This window comes from Mustela lutreola, chromosome 8 (genome assembly GCF_030435805.1).
Source record: "Mustela lutreola isolate mMusLut2 chromosome 8, mMusLut2.pri, whole genome shotgun sequence".
Classification (NCBI taxonomy): Eukaryota; Metazoa; Chordata; class Mammalia; order Carnivora; family Mustelidae; genus Mustela; species Mustela lutreola.
Genome location: NC_081297.1, coordinates 23,095,643 through 23,112,134, shown reverse-complemented (window position 1 = coordinate 23,112,134; position 16,492 = coordinate 23,095,643). Strand labels below are relative to the sequence as shown.

At 36.0% G+C, this 16,492-nt stretch overlaps 1 protein-coding gene across 5 annotated transcripts in view; it reads left to right on the top strand.

The window, feature by feature from the left end:
* Positions 1-16,492, top strand: part of SLC39A12 (solute carrier family 39 member 12) — an 80,194-nt gene that overhangs the window by 19,340 nt on the left and 44,362 nt on the right. For all 5 annotated transcript variants that reach the window (XM_059184012.1, XM_059184013.1, XM_059184016.1 and 2 more), the window contains 2 exons: positions 11,634-11,806; positions 16,021-16,192. In XM_059184012.1, the coding sequence (XP_059039995.1) occupies positions 11,634-11,806; positions 16,021-16,192 (345 nt within the window). The remainder of the gene's footprint in view (positions 1-11,633; positions 11,807-16,020; positions 16,193-16,492) is intronic.

The following is a 16,492-nucleotide window of genomic DNA, read 5'->3' as shown; positions in this document are numbered from 1 at the left end:
CCATATTGATTATGTCCCTAGCCATTGGTAGCCTCTAGTTCTTGTTTTTCTTTGGTGTGGTGAGTTTTTCTGCCTTGTATTTTATCCAGATAAGAATATATGAATGAGATAATAAAATGCTAAAAGGGTGACTAAGACCCCAGAAAAATATATGCTAACCAAATCAGAAGAGACTCAATACTGGGGGGAGAAGAAAGGGGAGAAATTTTAAAATATATATATATATGAATGACTGGTGAGTAGAACAGAGCCACTCACTTGATTTTGTCTGTATTCTGGTCTCAGAAGAAATTACCTCCCAGAATTTTAAAGTAAGAAAAACTTATACATATACACAAAAATAAGGGTAAACACTAAAGGGATAGAATATGACTGTGAAGATGAAAATTAAAAGAGATTCTAAAAAAGGAATTGATAAGTTGGTTGGAAAAAGGAAGAGGAAAAAAAGGGGAGAGAATGTGATCAGCTGGAGACTAGAACAAAGCCATGTGCTATATATAGGTTATATTTCGATCTATTAGAAGAAATTGTATCTCAAAATTTCAAAGAAAAACCCCATGTATAAAAAATTAAGTTTAAATACAATGAAGGGATAAAATATGACTATAACAATGAAAATTTATGAAGAGAGTTTTAAAAAACATAAAATAGTTAAAAAGTTAAAAAAGGAAAGAGGAAAAATTTTTAAAAAAGAATAAGAAAAAAATTAAATAAAAAAAATTAGCTTTGCAAGACTAAGGGATCATGGGGAAAAAGCCATGAATTCTATGTGTTGCTTTTCCCTAGCTCTGGAGTTCCGTAGTTCTTGTTGGTTATTGAACTTTGTCTTCTGATCTTCTGTGGGAGGGGCCTATTGCAGTGATTCTCAAATATCTTTCCAGAAGTGGAATTGCACCACCCTTGCCAAGGGACAGGCTAAGCAATCTGCTCAGGTTCATTCTTGGTACCTTTTGTTCCCTAAATGCTTTCTATATGGCTGTGAAGGATGGGAATGAAGATGGCCGCCTCCCAATCTCTGGTCCTAGAGGAGCCAAGAGCTTGGGTCCTCACTCCTCAGTGCACCCTCAGAGTAAAGCAGTCAATCCCTCCCTTCTCCCTGGTCTCCAGCCACACTCCTTGCTCCTCTGGCCTGTGACGGAGTGTTTCTATCTCTGGTGCATGATCCATTTGGAGTCTCCAAACCCAGCAGATTCCTGCAGCGTGTTCCTGCATTACTCCTCTGGAGGAGGAAGGAGGGGTTATCTCCGGATCTGCCACAGTGGGGTCCCTGCTTGAAGAACAGTGGCCCAACTGTGCCTTGGATCACAGTTGAAGGTACCTCCAAGCTGAGAGCCCCTCCTTGGCTTCCCTGCTCTGATACCTGAGCTCTGCCACACTCAGGCACCCCTGGTCTTTCTGTGACCCCACAGATTCTGAGATCACACTGTCCCCGCGAGGGTTCCTCCCCTCACTTAACCTCTAGAGCAATGTACCTCAGTGGAGCAGACTTCTAAATGTTCTGATTTTTGTGCTCCACTGCTCTCTCACTTGCCAGGAGCCCCCCCCCCCCCCCCACTGTCTGTCTTCCCATATGTCGCCTTAGATTCACTTCTCCACATATCCTACCTTCCAGAAAGTGGTCGCTTTTCTATTCCTAGAAATGCTGCTCTTCTCTTCTATCTCCTATTGAGTTTGTAGGGATTCGGAATGGTTTGATAACTATATAGCTGAACTCCTGGGACCTAATGATATTTCAGTCTCCTACTCCTCCACCATCTTGCTTCCTCTCTGAATTTTAATATTTTTCAAGACACATTTATTTATTTTAGCAAGTGAGGGAGAGAGAGTGAGTGGGGAGAGGGTCAGAGAGAGATTGTCAGTCATACTACCTGCTGAGCATGGAGTCTGACTTGAGACTTGACCCCACAACCCATGAGATCATGATCAAGTGAACCATTCAGGTGCCCCAGAAATGACATTTTTAAAATCTGTTTCAAATTTTTACACCAGGAGCATCTGGAATGTTGCAAAAGAGCTGGTGCTCCTTTCCAATACACTTCCTCCTGGGAAGTCACAGCGTAAAGGGAGATGTGAATTTACCAAGGGACCAAAGATACCTGTGATCTGAGTAAGACTCCCAACTCTGAAAGAAGGGCTCGAGAACTGGAATCATACAGTTCAGTGTTGAACTTTTCCTGGACCTGTTTGCCCAAAAATTTGAATAACATATGTGGTTTTCTACAGTTCACTTGCACTTTTTGTTAAAAGTCAAAATATAATTAAACCATGTTACCCAGCTTTTGTGCATAGGAAATAAGCCAGAGAAAGGCATGTTAAGCAGAGAATCAGTCTGAGGTGGGAAGTCGGAGTTGGGAAATTTTAGCAGTGCAGTTCCTGTTGCAAGCCAGAGGGGTGCAAATGATTCCATTTTTCAAATGATGTAAAAATGTACACCACTTGAAGTCTTGACAGCTCTAAGAAATTGGAGGCAGTCAGACCACAATACAGAAGAGAGAGGCAAGTTGTGTGAATATTGATCATTGTGGACCTTGGTCAAAGAAGCCAAGTAACACTGTTCATAAGAGATGTGTAGTATCACCTATTTGAACAAAAACCAGCCACTTCAGCATTTGAGCACTTGGAGTTCAACTTCAGACTACCATTCCATCTCAGCTCCATTAGGCATTTTAGAAGCCATGAGGCATTTTCTCTCACAACTGTGCCTGAGCTAGGGCACTATAGCTACTGATTATATCTTGGCTGGGAAGAAAGTATGCTAGTTTCAAGTGTTGTTTTTGTTTTTTTTGTTTTGTTTTTGTTTTGTTTTGTTTTCATTTAAAATTCAGCATAGTGAACATAACAGTGTTATATTAGTTTCTGTGTGTGATATACTGATTCCATTCTATGCATTATTCAGGGCTCACCCTAGTTCTCTCTCTTTCTCTCTCCCCCACCCTCTTTTTCTCCTTTCCTTATTTGTTTTGTTCTTAAATTCCTCTTATGAGTGAAATCATATGGTATTTGTCTTTCTCTGATTGACTTCATTTTGCATTATACTCTCTAGCTCCATCCATACTGTTGCAAATGGCAAAATTTTGTTTTCTTTTGGCTGAGTAATATTCAATTTTATATATACCATATCTCTTTTATCCATTCATCTATCAGTGGACACTTGGGCTGTTTCCATAGTTTGGGTATTGTAAATAATACTGCAATAAACATAGGAGTGCATATAACTTTTTGAATTAATGTTTTCATAGTCTTTGGATAAATATCCAGGAGTGTGATTACTGGATTTTATGGCAGTCCTGTTTTGATTTTTTTGAGGAATCTGCATACTGTTTTCCACAGTGGCTGCACCAATCTGCATTCCTACCAACAGTGTACAAGGGATTCCTTTTTCTCTACATCCTTGCCAACATTTGTTGTTTCTTGTATTTTTATTTTAGCCATTCTGACAGGTGTGAGATGTTACCTTATTATGGTTGTGATTGTGTTTCCCTGATATGAGTGATTTTGAGCATCTTTTCATGTGTCTATAGGCCATCTGGATGTCTTCTTTGGAGAAATGTCTGCTGCCCATTTTTATTTAGATTATTTGTATTTTTTTTTTTTTTTTTTTGGTGTCAAGTTGTATATATTCTTCATGTATTTTGGATACTAATCCTTTATTGGATTTTCATTTACAAATATCTTCTCCTATTCAGTAGGTTGTCTTTTAGTTTTATTGATTGTTTCTTTTGTTGTGTAGGAGTTTTTATTTTGATGTAGTCCCAATAGTTCATTTTTGCTTTTCTTTCCCTTGCCTCAGGAGACATTTCTAGGAAAAGGTTGCTATGACCAATGTCAGAGAAATTACTACCTGTGCGCTCTATTACGATTTTTATGATTTTAGATCTCAACTTTAGGTCCTTAATCCATTTTGAGTTTATTTTTGTGCATGGTATAAGAAAGTGGTCCAGCTTCATTCTTTTGCATATAACTGGACAGTTTTCTCAAGACCATTTGTATTTGTTGAGGAAACTTTTTTCCATTGCATATTCATACCTCCTTTGTTGAAGATTAGTTGACCATTACCATACTCTTTTGAATATTGCAGCTTTGTAAGTATAAATTGAAGTATGGAAATGTGATGCCTCTTGTTCTTTTGTTCTTTTTCAAGATGGCGTTGGCTACCAGGGTGTTTGGTGGTTCCATACACATTTCAGGATTGCTTTTTCCAGTTCTGTGAAAAATGCTGTTGATATTTTGATAGGGATTGCATTAAATCTATAAATTGCTTTGGATAATATAGACATTTTAACAATATTTAGTCTTTTAATCCATCGGCATGGAGTATCTTTCCATTTTTTGGTGTCATGTTCAATTATTTTCACCAATATTTTATAGTTTTCAGAATATGTGTCTTTTATTGGTTAAATTTATTCCTAGGTTATTTGGTTAAATTTATTCCTAGGTGTTTTATTATTTTTGGTGTAATTGTAGGATTATTATCTTAATTTCTCTTTCTGCTGTTTTATTATTAGTGTACAGAAATGCAAGATTTCTGTATATTGATTTTGTATCCTGCAAACTTGCTGAATTCATATCAGTTCTAGTGGTTTTTTGGTGGAGTCTTTGGGGTTTCTATATATAGCATCATCTCATCTTCAAATAGTGAAAGTTTTACTTCTTCCTTACCAATTTAGATACCTTTTGTTCCTTTATCTTCTCTTACAGCTGTTGAATAAAAGTGGTGGGAATGGACATCCTTATCTTGTTCTTGACCTGAGAGGAAAAGCTCTCAGTTTTTCCCTATTGAGGATGATGCTAGCTCTAGGTTTTTTATATATGGCCTTTATTATGTTGAGGTATGTTCCCTCTAAACCTACTTTGTTGATCGTTTTTATATGAGTATGTGTTTTACTTTTTTTCAGATGCTTTCTCTGCATCTCTTGGAAAGATCATATGGTTTTTATCTTTCCTCTTATTGATGTGATATATCACATTTGAACCACCCAAGAATCCCATGCATCCCAGTAGTAAATCCCACTTGGTCATGGTAAATGATTTTTTTTTATGGCAAATGATTTTTTAAAAATTTCTTTATTTGAGAGAAAGAAAGAGAGCATGTGTGTGAGTAGGGGGAGGGACAGAGGAAGAGGGATAGACTCTCAAGCAGACTCTCCACTGAGCATGGAGTCTGACACAGGAGTCAGTCTCATGACCATGAGATCATGACCTGAGCCAAAACCAAGAGTCAGATGCTCAACAACTGAGCCACCCAGACACCCCAGGAAATGAAATTTTTTAAATGTACTGTTGGAATCAGTGTGCTAATATTTTGTTGAGAATTTTTGCATCTATGTTCATCAGAGATATTGACTTATAGTTCTCTTTTTTTTGTGGTGTCTTTGTTTGGCTTTAGTATCAGGATAATGCTGGCCTCATAGAATGTATTCAGAAGCTTTTCTTTCTAGTTCTTTCTTTTCTAGTTTTTGGAATATTCTTTGAGAAGAACAGATATTAACTCTTCTTTAAATGTTTGGTAGAATTCACCTATGAGGCTGTCTGGTCCTAGACTTTCATTTGTTGGATGTTGTTTTATTTTGAGGGAGAGAGAGGTAGGGGCAGAGGGAAAGGAAGAGAGAGAATCTTAAGCAGGCCATGGAGCCTGGTGTGGGGCTTGATCTCACAACCCTGAGATCATCACCTGAGCTGAAATCGAGTTGAACACTCAACCAACTGAGCCAACCAGTCCCTGGGAAGTTTTTTGATTATTGATTCAATTTCAGTGCTAGTAATCAATTTCAAATTTTCAATTTCTTCCTGATTCCATTTTGTTAGGTTATATGTTTCTAGGAATTTATCCACTTTTTCTAGGTTATCCAATTTGTTGCTATATGATTTTTCATAATATTCTCTTATAATCTTTCATATGTCTGTGGTGTCAATTGTTATTTCTACTCTTTCATTTCTGATTTTTTAAATTTGAGTCCTCTTTTTTCAAGAATCTCACAAAAGGTTTACCAGTTTTGTTGATATTTTCAAAGAACCAGCTTCTGGTTTCATTGATCTGTTCTTTTGGTTTTTTAATTTCTATTTTGCTTATTTCTGCCTTAAACTTTATTATTTCCTTCCTTCTCCTGGCTTTGGGTTTTGTTTATTTTTCTTTTTCTTGTGCCATTAAGTGTAAGGTTTAGCTACAATGCTTCTTGAGGTAGGCCAATAAAATTATAAAATTATTAAAATTATTAAATATTAATATTAATTAATATTAATTATTTAAATTATTAAAGTTATAAAATTCCCAATTAGAACAGCTTTTTTGTTGAATCTCAGAGATTTTGGACCATTCTGTTTCCATTTTTAGTTGCCTCCATGTATTTTTTAAATTTCCTCTTTGATTTCTTGGTTGAACCATTCATTGTGTGATAGTGTGTTATTTAATCTCCATGCATTTTTGCTTTTTCTAGATTTCTTCTTGTTATTGGTTTCTCGTTTCATAGCATTGTGTTCAGAAAAGATGCATGGTATGACTTCTCTCTTTTTTAATTTGCTGAGACTTCTTTAGTGATTATATGTAATCCACTTGACAGAATGTTCCGTGTGCACTTGCAAGTACTATATGTTCTGCTATTTTAGTATAGAATGTTCTGAATAGATGTTAGATCCTGCTGGTTCAGTATGTCAATCAAAGTCACTATTGTTGATTTTCTATTTGGACCATCTGTCCATTCAGGTAAGTAGGGTGTTACAGTCACCTACTATTTTTGTATTGCTATCAATTACTCCCTTTACATTTATTATTAATAATGTTATGTATTTGGGTGCTACGATGTTGGGTGGATAAATATTTACAACTCTTATATCATCTTGTTGGATTGCCCCTTAATGATTTTTCAGTGTCCTTCTTTGTCTTTTGTCACAGTCTCTGTTTTAAAGTCATTTTAGGACACCTCGGTGGCTCAGTCAGTTAAACTTCTGCCTTCAGCTCAGGTCATGATCTTAGGGTCTCACACTGGGCTCCCTGCTCCACAGGGAGTCTGTTTTATCCTCTGCCCTTCCTCCCACTCATTCTCTCTCTCCCTCAAATAAGTAAATAAAATCTTAAAAAAAAATAAAATAAAGTAATTTTATCTGAAATAAGTATTGCTCCCTAGACTTTTTTTTTCAAATCCATTTGCATGATAAATGTTTCTTCATTTAATTCATTTCACTTCCTTCACTTTCAATCTGCTTTTGTTATTTAGGTCTGAAATGACTCTCTCATAGGCAGCATATATATGGGTCTTGCTTTTTCATTCATTCTGTCATCCTGTCTTTCAACTGCAGCATTTTGTCCATTTACATTCAAACTAATTATTGATATGTGTATTTATAGCCATTTTGCTACTCATTTTATGGTTGTTTTTGTAGTTCTTCTCTGTTCTTCTTTTCTCTTACTCTCTTCTCACATTTAGTTGGCTTTCTTTAGCAATAAGATTTCTTTCCCTTCATTCTTTGCATATCTATTACTGATTTTTGATTTGTGGTTACCATTCATTTTGTATATAATGTGTTCTATATATAACAGTCTATATTAAGTTGGTGGTTGTTCAAGTTTGAGCCCTTTCTTTTCTCTTTTCCCTGCCCTTACATTTTAGGTATATGGTGTCTTACTTTATATCCTTTTATTTTGTGAGTCCTTTGAATGATTTTTATAGATATATTTATTTTTATTGCTTTTGTGCTTCCTAGTTTTCTTACTATTACTTATGGTTTTTCCTTGCCAAGCAGAGAGTCCCCTTTAACATTTCTGGTAAGATTGGTTTAGTGGTCATGGATTCCTTTAATTTTTGTATGTTGGGGAAACATTCTCTCTCTTTCCATTCTGAATGGTAACCTTGCTGGATAGAGTATTTTTGGCTGCAGTTTTTTTTTTTTTCTTTCAGCACTTTGAATATGTAGTGTCACTTTCTTCTGGACTACAGAGTTTCTGCTGAAAAATTAACTAATAGCCTTTTTGGTTTCCTTTGTATGTAACTGTTTTCTTATTTCTTGTTGGTCTTAGAATTCTCTCTTTACCACTACTTTTTGCGTGTTTTGGTGTCTTGGTGTGGACCTCCCTGAGTTGATTTTGTTGGGGGGGTGGGTCCTTGTGCCTCCTGGGTTTAGATTTCTTTTTCCTTCCCCAGATTTGAGAATTTTTCAGTAATTATTTCTCCAAATAAGTTTTCTACCCCCCTTTCTTTCTCTTCTCCTTCTGAAAGCATTATGATGCAAATGTTATCACATTCGATAATGTTGTTGAGTTCCCTAAGTATGTTTTCATCTTGAAAAAAATTTTTTTCCTCTCAGCTATTGAACTTGATTTCATTACTCTGTCTTCCAGGTCAGTGATCCATTCTCTCTTTTCTCTAGTCTACTATTAACTCCATCTAGTGTGGTTTTAATTTCATTTATTGATTTCTTCATATATTTTCTTTTCTCTTTTGAGAAGGAGAGAGAGAAAGAGGGGAAGAGCAGAGGGGAATGGAGAGAGAGAGAATCTAAAGCAGGATCCACACCTAACTCAGAGACTGACACAGGCCTTGATGACCTGTGGTCATCAGATCATGACCTGACCTGAAATCAAGAGTTAGACCCTTAACCAACTGAGCCACCCAGGTGCCCCTCTGATGGGTTCTTTTATGTTTTCTATCTCTTTCCTAAGGGTTACACTGATGTCCTTTACCCTTTTCTCAAGTCCTTTGAGTGTCTTTATGACTATGACTTTAAATTCTCTATCAGGCATATTACTTACCTCCATTTTGCTTAGGTCTCTTGTGATTTTGTCCCCTAGGTTATAGAGGTAGTCATCCATATTTTCTTCCAATATTTGTATGTTATCATTTCTGATTCATTTTGGATTAATTATGGTATATGCTATGAGGAATAAATCTCTATTTTTTCTATATGGCCACCCATTTTTTTAAATACTTCTTATTTTAAATGCAGTGGAAATTATTTCCTCCACTGATTTGAGATTCCTCTTCTATATAATACATTGACAAATGTAATCAAATATATTTCTATTTCCTATTCTGTTGGTCATCTTATCTATTTATGTGCCAGTATCATACTCTCTTACTTACGTTTTTACTTATAATTAGTATACTAGTATATAATATTTAAAATATTAGTACATTTCAATGTCTGGTAGAGCTAGCCTTCTTCATTACTCTTCTTTTCAGCATATTCCTGGCTTGTTTTTACTTCCTAACAGACATCACCAAAATGTCAAGCTGGAAAGAAAGACATTGCGATAATTTATTGTGATGTGTATACACACACATATAAAATAACTTAGAGAGAAAATGACACTTATAAGATATTACATCTTTATATCTATGAATATATGTCTCCATTGCTCATGTGTACAGGTGTGTTTTTTTGGAGTTCTTCATTATTTTACTCATAGGTTTTAGACATTTTCTGTTATATTTGTATTTAGGCTTTTAGCTTTCTTTTGGCTGTCTTCAATGGGGTCTTTTCTTAAATTATATTTTCTAACTTGTCTTTTTGTATACAAAGGGTTTTATTTCTATGGGATAATTTTATAACCTGTTCCATCATTAAATCTTTTATTTTATTTTTGCATTTTTTAGAGTTTTCAGGTATATAAAACCATACCATCTTTAAATAGATGTAGTTTTGCCTCTTGCTTTCCAATTCTTGTGTCTACTGTCTTATCTAATTACACTGGTTGTTAATAACCCCAATATAATGGTAAATAGGACTGAGGACAGTCTGCATCCTTATCATGTTTCTTACTTTGAAAGAAAAGCCTGTAGTGTTTCCTCCATTGAGTTTAGAGAATAAATGAGAAAAATATAAATTGGTCTTTTATATTAGCCCACATACTTATATTTCTGGTGCTCTTCATTTCTTCCTATATAGATTCAACTTACTGTTTAAATAATTTCTTTTCAGCCTGAAGAACTTCACTTAGTATTTCTTATAAGGCAAGTCTTCTCTCAATGAATTCTCTCATTTATTGTTTATCTGGGAATTATTTTATTTCACCATTATGTCTGAAGAGTTGTTTTACTGGATATAGAATTTTTGGTTGACAGTTTTTTCTTTTAGCACTTTGAGTATAACATTTCACTACTTTCTGGCCTCTGTTGTTCAGATGGGAAGTCAAGTACTATTTGTACTGATGGTTCCTTGTATGTGATAAGTCATTTTTCTGTTGCTTCTTTCAAGATTTATCTTTTTCTTCGACTTTCATCAATTTTGCCTCAATGTATCTGGGTATGGATCTTTTTATATTTATCCTACTTGATGTCTGCTAAACTTCTTGAACATGTAGATTAAGGTATTATGTCAAATTTGAATAATTTTGATGTTTTTCCCCCCAATATTTTTTCTACAACTTTCTCTTCTGTGTTTGTCATTACATATAGGTTGGTATGCTTGCTCTTTTTCCATGGGTCTCTGAATTTATTCTTTTTTAAAATCCTTTCTCCCCTCATTCTTCAGTCTGGATTGTGTCTATTAATCTATCTCCACTTTCAGTAATTCTTCCTTTTATCATTTCAAATATCATCCAAATTGAGCTCCATTAGTGATTTTTTCATTTCACTTATTGTATTCAACACCAGAATTTCCATCTGGACTTTTATATAATTTTGAATTTCTTATTTCTTCTATTCATTGACTTATTATTGTCACACTAATTCTTTAAATATGAGTTACTTTAGTTCTTTAAGCCCACTTATAATACCTGCTTTGAAGTCTTTTTCTGTTAAATCCAACATATGGGAATATTCAGACACCTGTTTATTGACTGCTTTCCTCCCTGATTCTGAATCACACTTTCCCATATTTTTGCAAGTCTGCTATTTTTTTTCACTGAAATCCAGTCATGTAAAATGAAATATTATAGTAACTCAAGTTTATAATTTCTCCTATCATTGATGATAACATTCAGGAAAATACCAAGGACATTATTTTCACAAGCAAGAAGATGGATAAATCAAAAAAAAAATCACCATTATATTTAATTATTCTCTGTATCAGTCAATTTTTTGAAGTCTAGAGCTCTACTAAGGGAAACTAAACCATAATCTATAAACTGGCAACCATACCACAGTAGCATTAGAAAACAAAGTCAGCTTGTCTCTAGAATCTTAGACCCCTTTTATTTCCTTTATTATTTCTGCATGAACAACCCCTTAAAAAGAAAATAATTTTATTGACTTAATCAAAGGAAATAGTTATGTATAGTTATAGTTAATCTACTAAGGATGTCTATAGCCCCTCAAAAAATAAATTTCCTAAGGATTAGGCCAGTTCTATTTTTTGTTTGCATTTTTATAGAGGCCATCTAGAAAAGAAATAGTTGGCTCAAGAGAAGGTATCCCTTTGGAGGAACTGCCCTTTGTATCATCACTAGGAGATAAAAATGGTGGGAACTTCTTTGTAAGGCTGATTTAGCTCCAAAGCTTAGTGTAAATCTTGTGAGGCAATCAATACTCACATGAAGTATAAATGTTCTTTTATTATTGTCCAGAGTAACATCTTGACTTTTCATTGGAACCAAATTTATTTAGCAGAATATCTGTACAGTGGCCGTAAGAAATTGTGATGATCCTGAGACTGACTTATCTTTATTCTATGTGACACCAGATTTTGTGTGAAATTTCTAGAACTAGACCAGCTCCTCAACATTCTCTGGACCAAAAGTACCTGTATCAGAAAAGGTAAAATCCATCAACTTCAAAGGACACAAACCAACCTAACAATCTATGATTGGGGTCACCCTAATCTCTCTGTATCCATGGGCCAAGAGTCAAATGATGGTTCAGCTTCCTGGGATGAGGTATGGTCATTATTCTTATACCATCTGATGTTACTGTTAAAGTTGTGAAAGTTCTATAAGAGTTGCAGAAAATTTAAAGGATAATGTGTATTTCCTGTGTATGTGTATTTATAATGTGTATTTTAAATGTAAAAATATTCTATTCCTACAGAGTGGCAATGGGTTTTTTCTTCTATAAATAGATCTCTATGGACATAAACATGAGCCCAAGATAGGCAAGAAAAACATATATAGTGTATGTGTGTGTATATCTGCATTGTCTCATATATATCTTTTCCCACTTGTGTCTGTATTAAATGAGTGAGTAATTAATTCAGTAAACATACTGAGCATTTACTACCTGCCAGTCACCATCACAGGCATTAGGGATACAAGGCTGAACAAAAATAGGAACAATTCCTTTGTCACTTATGGGATAGTAGGAGGATATAGACATTACATATATATTCACAATGATGAATGAATGCTTTAAACATAGTTTAGGTTATGAAGAGATTACTTTGAGCCATGACTAACAGAAATATCTGTACAGTAAGTTGTGAAATATATATTTCTCTTTTGAGAAAAAGTGATAAATATGTTTATAAACATATTTTTATCTGTTATTTCCTTAAGTCGTGCTCTAAAGAACATTCGCTAGCCTATCTTAATGTTCCTTGAAAAGGGGTGCTATGGTCCAATTGGTTTGGGAAATACTAGATATACATATTGCTTTGTAGCATATTAAGTTCTCTGGGGAAGTCCTTTAGCAAATAAACTTCTTTTATCTAATTGAATCCTACATTTCTCAAACTTTGACTATGGCATTCTTCACTCTAACCATTTGAAATCCTAATAAATTGATGTTCCACAAACATGACTTATGTTTATTGAGTATGTACTTTGTATTAGATGTGGCACTGTTTCACCTGCATTGCCTCATTTAATTATTATCACAACTCTATGAGGTTAGGTATATTATTCCATACTACAGATGAAAAAGTTGAGACATGGAACTAACAAATGATTGATTCAGTTCACAGAAACTAGGATATGCACATAGGTTGTCTAATAACATATTCTGTGCTCTTAGCAGCTGTGCTATTGTTTGGGAAATGTTGATTTAAATAAAACTATTTTTGTTATTTGTATATTAGGTGAGCAAGGTACCGTCTGTACCTTAAAAGGGCAGAATGTTGTTCCTGTGAGTTATAGATACATGACTGGGCAGTATCATACATTCCCTCCCCAACCCCAACCCCCAAGAGTTTGTATCTTTTAATCCCCATCATCTATTTGCTCATTTCCCCAACCCTCCCCTCTGGCAGCCACTGGTTGGTTCTCCATGTTTATGAGTCTGTTTCCCTTTCTTGTTGTTGTTTGCTTATTTTGTTTTTTAGACAAAAACAGATTATTAATTAGAATATTAGATATTTTTAAAAGTAAATTTCTGTTACTTCTGTATATATGTATATCATAAGATATGTATATGTAAGATATAAAGACCTGTATTAAATTTGATTCTTTCAAACTCATAGTAATTGTATTCAACTCATAGTGAAGAGAGCTGATGCTTATGTTAATCTTTGCTAAGTAGATTTCTTCAGGGCTGGCTTTGCTGGAGCAAATTTGCCTAATGAGGCCTTATCTTTATAAAGAACGAAAATTGTTTCTTAAAATTTAGGAACTACCTACTTAAGGCATACCTCTAAAATCAGTAATAGTCATTTCCTGTGCTAACAATGCAAATGGTTCTTCTCTGTCCCAACCTGTCCCTTTCCTCATGACTCTTGACAGGACCCTATGACAGAGAAGATCTGAAGATCCTGCCTATGTTATTTAGACCAGTGATCCTCAAAGTGTTATACCTGGGAACATCTTGGAAATGCAAATTCTCGGGTCCCAGCCCAGCATCTGCTGAATCATAAACTCTCAGAGTAGGACCCAGCAGTCTGTCTTATAACAAGCCCTCCAAGTGATTCTCAGAATTAGAGATCTTGAGCCACTGCTTTAGAATATGTTTGTAAAGTTATCATAGATGTCTGATGATATCAAAGCAAGGATACCCATATACTGAAGTTTTATGCGAAGGCATAAAGATATTTTAAAGGTTATTGGCTGGATAATCTAAATTTTCATTTGATTTTGTTCTTTAGTACAAATATTTGGGGTTTCAGATTTATAGAATATAATGAATCACCATTAAGGACATTTGTGTTAGTGATTTCAGAAGAAATGTAAAACAAACGACCTAAATAGCACAGGAACGGCACGTAAAGATCAAGGGCACAGAAGCTTATAATAGAATGTCCTTACTCTAGGAGAAGGTAGTCTAAGACCAGAACAATTCAATTTCTTGGGAGTGAACTGGTAAAAGATGTGTGTTGTTCTGTTCATGTTTCTCTCTGCACTGCTTTACTTACCAATCCAGCCGTCCTCAATGAGAATGCTCGTTCCAAAGGATTCATCATCGAAAGTCTGTGGCCAGTTTCCCTTTGTTGTTGTCAGTACATCTAATGGTGAAGCAATTATATTCTCCTAGTAACACGGTACAAGAGAGAAGTTGTCTTTGGCACAAATTACTTTGACAAAGGGAAAAAGAAAAACCCAAGTTTAGCTTTCTGTTGTTGCTTTCCCTAGTAGAAACCTTCTGGAGTCTGGCCCGGTCCTTTTCTGAGAAATGCCTTCCTCACCCACAGGCGTGAGGCTGGCAGCCATGTCTGGACAGTCTGATCCCACCTCCTATCTCGTGGGCAAAACCGATTGAACCAGAGGGATGCCTGAGCCCAGAAAGCACATCTGTGGCTTTGCTGAAGCAATCAGATCTCTGTCAGGACTTGCAGACTCAACTCCGTCTTGGGTTTGTGGGCTGAGAGGTCACTTCAGAGTTGGGATTTATATGGTCGTGTGTTTACTAAAGGAGAGAACACTGGACCGCGAAAGGAAATAGATACATGCAGCGGGAAACAGAAAGGAGAAAACACTTGGCCCCGATGAGACAGAGACAGAAACATCTTTGCTTCTCATCTTCCAGCTTCAAGTTGAGTTCTGCCTGAGTTCTACCTTTTCAATCTCTGAGATCCTTAGTGTCCTGCCAATACAACCTCCCCTTGGTTCTCACTGATTTGAGTGGGTTCTCTTCCCGGCAACCACACATTTCCTGATCAAGATAAAACATTTTTTACTCATGGACTCATCCCCCCAAAAATGTATGTGGGGAAAACTCAGCAACTATGTCATCATTTTCTGATCAGCAGTCTGTCTTTGTTAAAAAAACCCTGCATTCTCCAGCAGGGCAAATCCCACAAGCCTCGCAAAGCTCTGGTTTTCTTCAGAGACCTTACTGATTGTGACTAAAGCTCACAAAGTCGTTGCACTAGGGTTTGATTTCACCATCTGTGCTGCTGGAACTATATACACATTAAAATTTTAAATGCAATTTTTGATACAGAAAATCAGCCCTGAACTCTCCTGAAATGCACAAATTCCCTCTGGCAGTTTTGAGAGACCTGTTGGATTGTTTGTTTGTCTATAATCCTTATCTGTCAGTGAATATGTCTACATTTGCTGTAGAAAAACAGCAAAGATAGAGATAAGCAGCAGCAGCAGGAAATCGTAATGATTTCAATTGTTTTTGGGGAAAAGGGAGGTCAGTTCCAAAGGTATCCATATTATTTAGTGTTTACACTCCCACTGGTTGACACAGCATCCACCTTTTAAAATATTTACTTTTATTACTTTTGAAAATACATGTTGGCTACACAGGCTTTTTCAATCAGAGAATATTAAAGACAATGATCTCATTCCCTCAGAGCTCCTGTTTATCATACAAAATCTTGACTCTGTTGAGACAAAGCCACCATCCACACTGAGAAGAAAAAAAAAAAAGGCATCAAGTATTTTAAACTGCTGGTTAGAAAACCATTTGACACATTATAAAATCCAGCGCACATTTTCAGGAAAGAAAAAAGGGTGCAAAACTCATACTATATCGTACTCAAAGCGAAAGTGAGATACAGCTGACTTTGATCAGAGGTTGCAAATAATCCTTACAATTGATCAGAGGTTGAAAATAATCCTTGCAAATTATGTACGCACGAGAAGATTGCAGGGGCGAACATGCAGTCATGGCTCCTGGTGTCCTTTTTACCCATTCCGTTGAGCTCTGACTTCTCAGGAATGACAACTGATGGGAAATTTGTTTGTTGAGATTACTAACTATGTTCTTTCCGTAGTCTTGCTTCTCTGCAGGGCAGCTGGCAGAGATATTTGTACAGAACAGCCTTTCACCCATTTCCAAGGAAGACTTCCAACGAATGAGTCCGGGAATCATCCAGCAGTTACTCAGCTGCTCCTGCCAGCTGCCTGAGGACCAAGCAGCAAAGCTGCCACCGACCACTCTGGAGAGTAAGTTGTGACTCGTCCCTGAGAAAGTGAGTGCACATAAGGCAGTGCATGTAATGTTGTGACCGTAGGATACATACTACATACCAGACGCTGCTCTCAGCATTTTACCTTTCTCAGCTCGCTCTATCCTCACAACACTATGAGCTAGATACTGTTATTATCCTCATTTTACAGATAAAGAAACAGGCACCTAGAAGTTAATTGACTTGACCAAGGACACACACTGGGGTAAGTGATGGAGTTGGATGTAAACCGGGTCAAGCTGGTCCCAGCACCCTCATTGTCAGCCACTGTGCTACA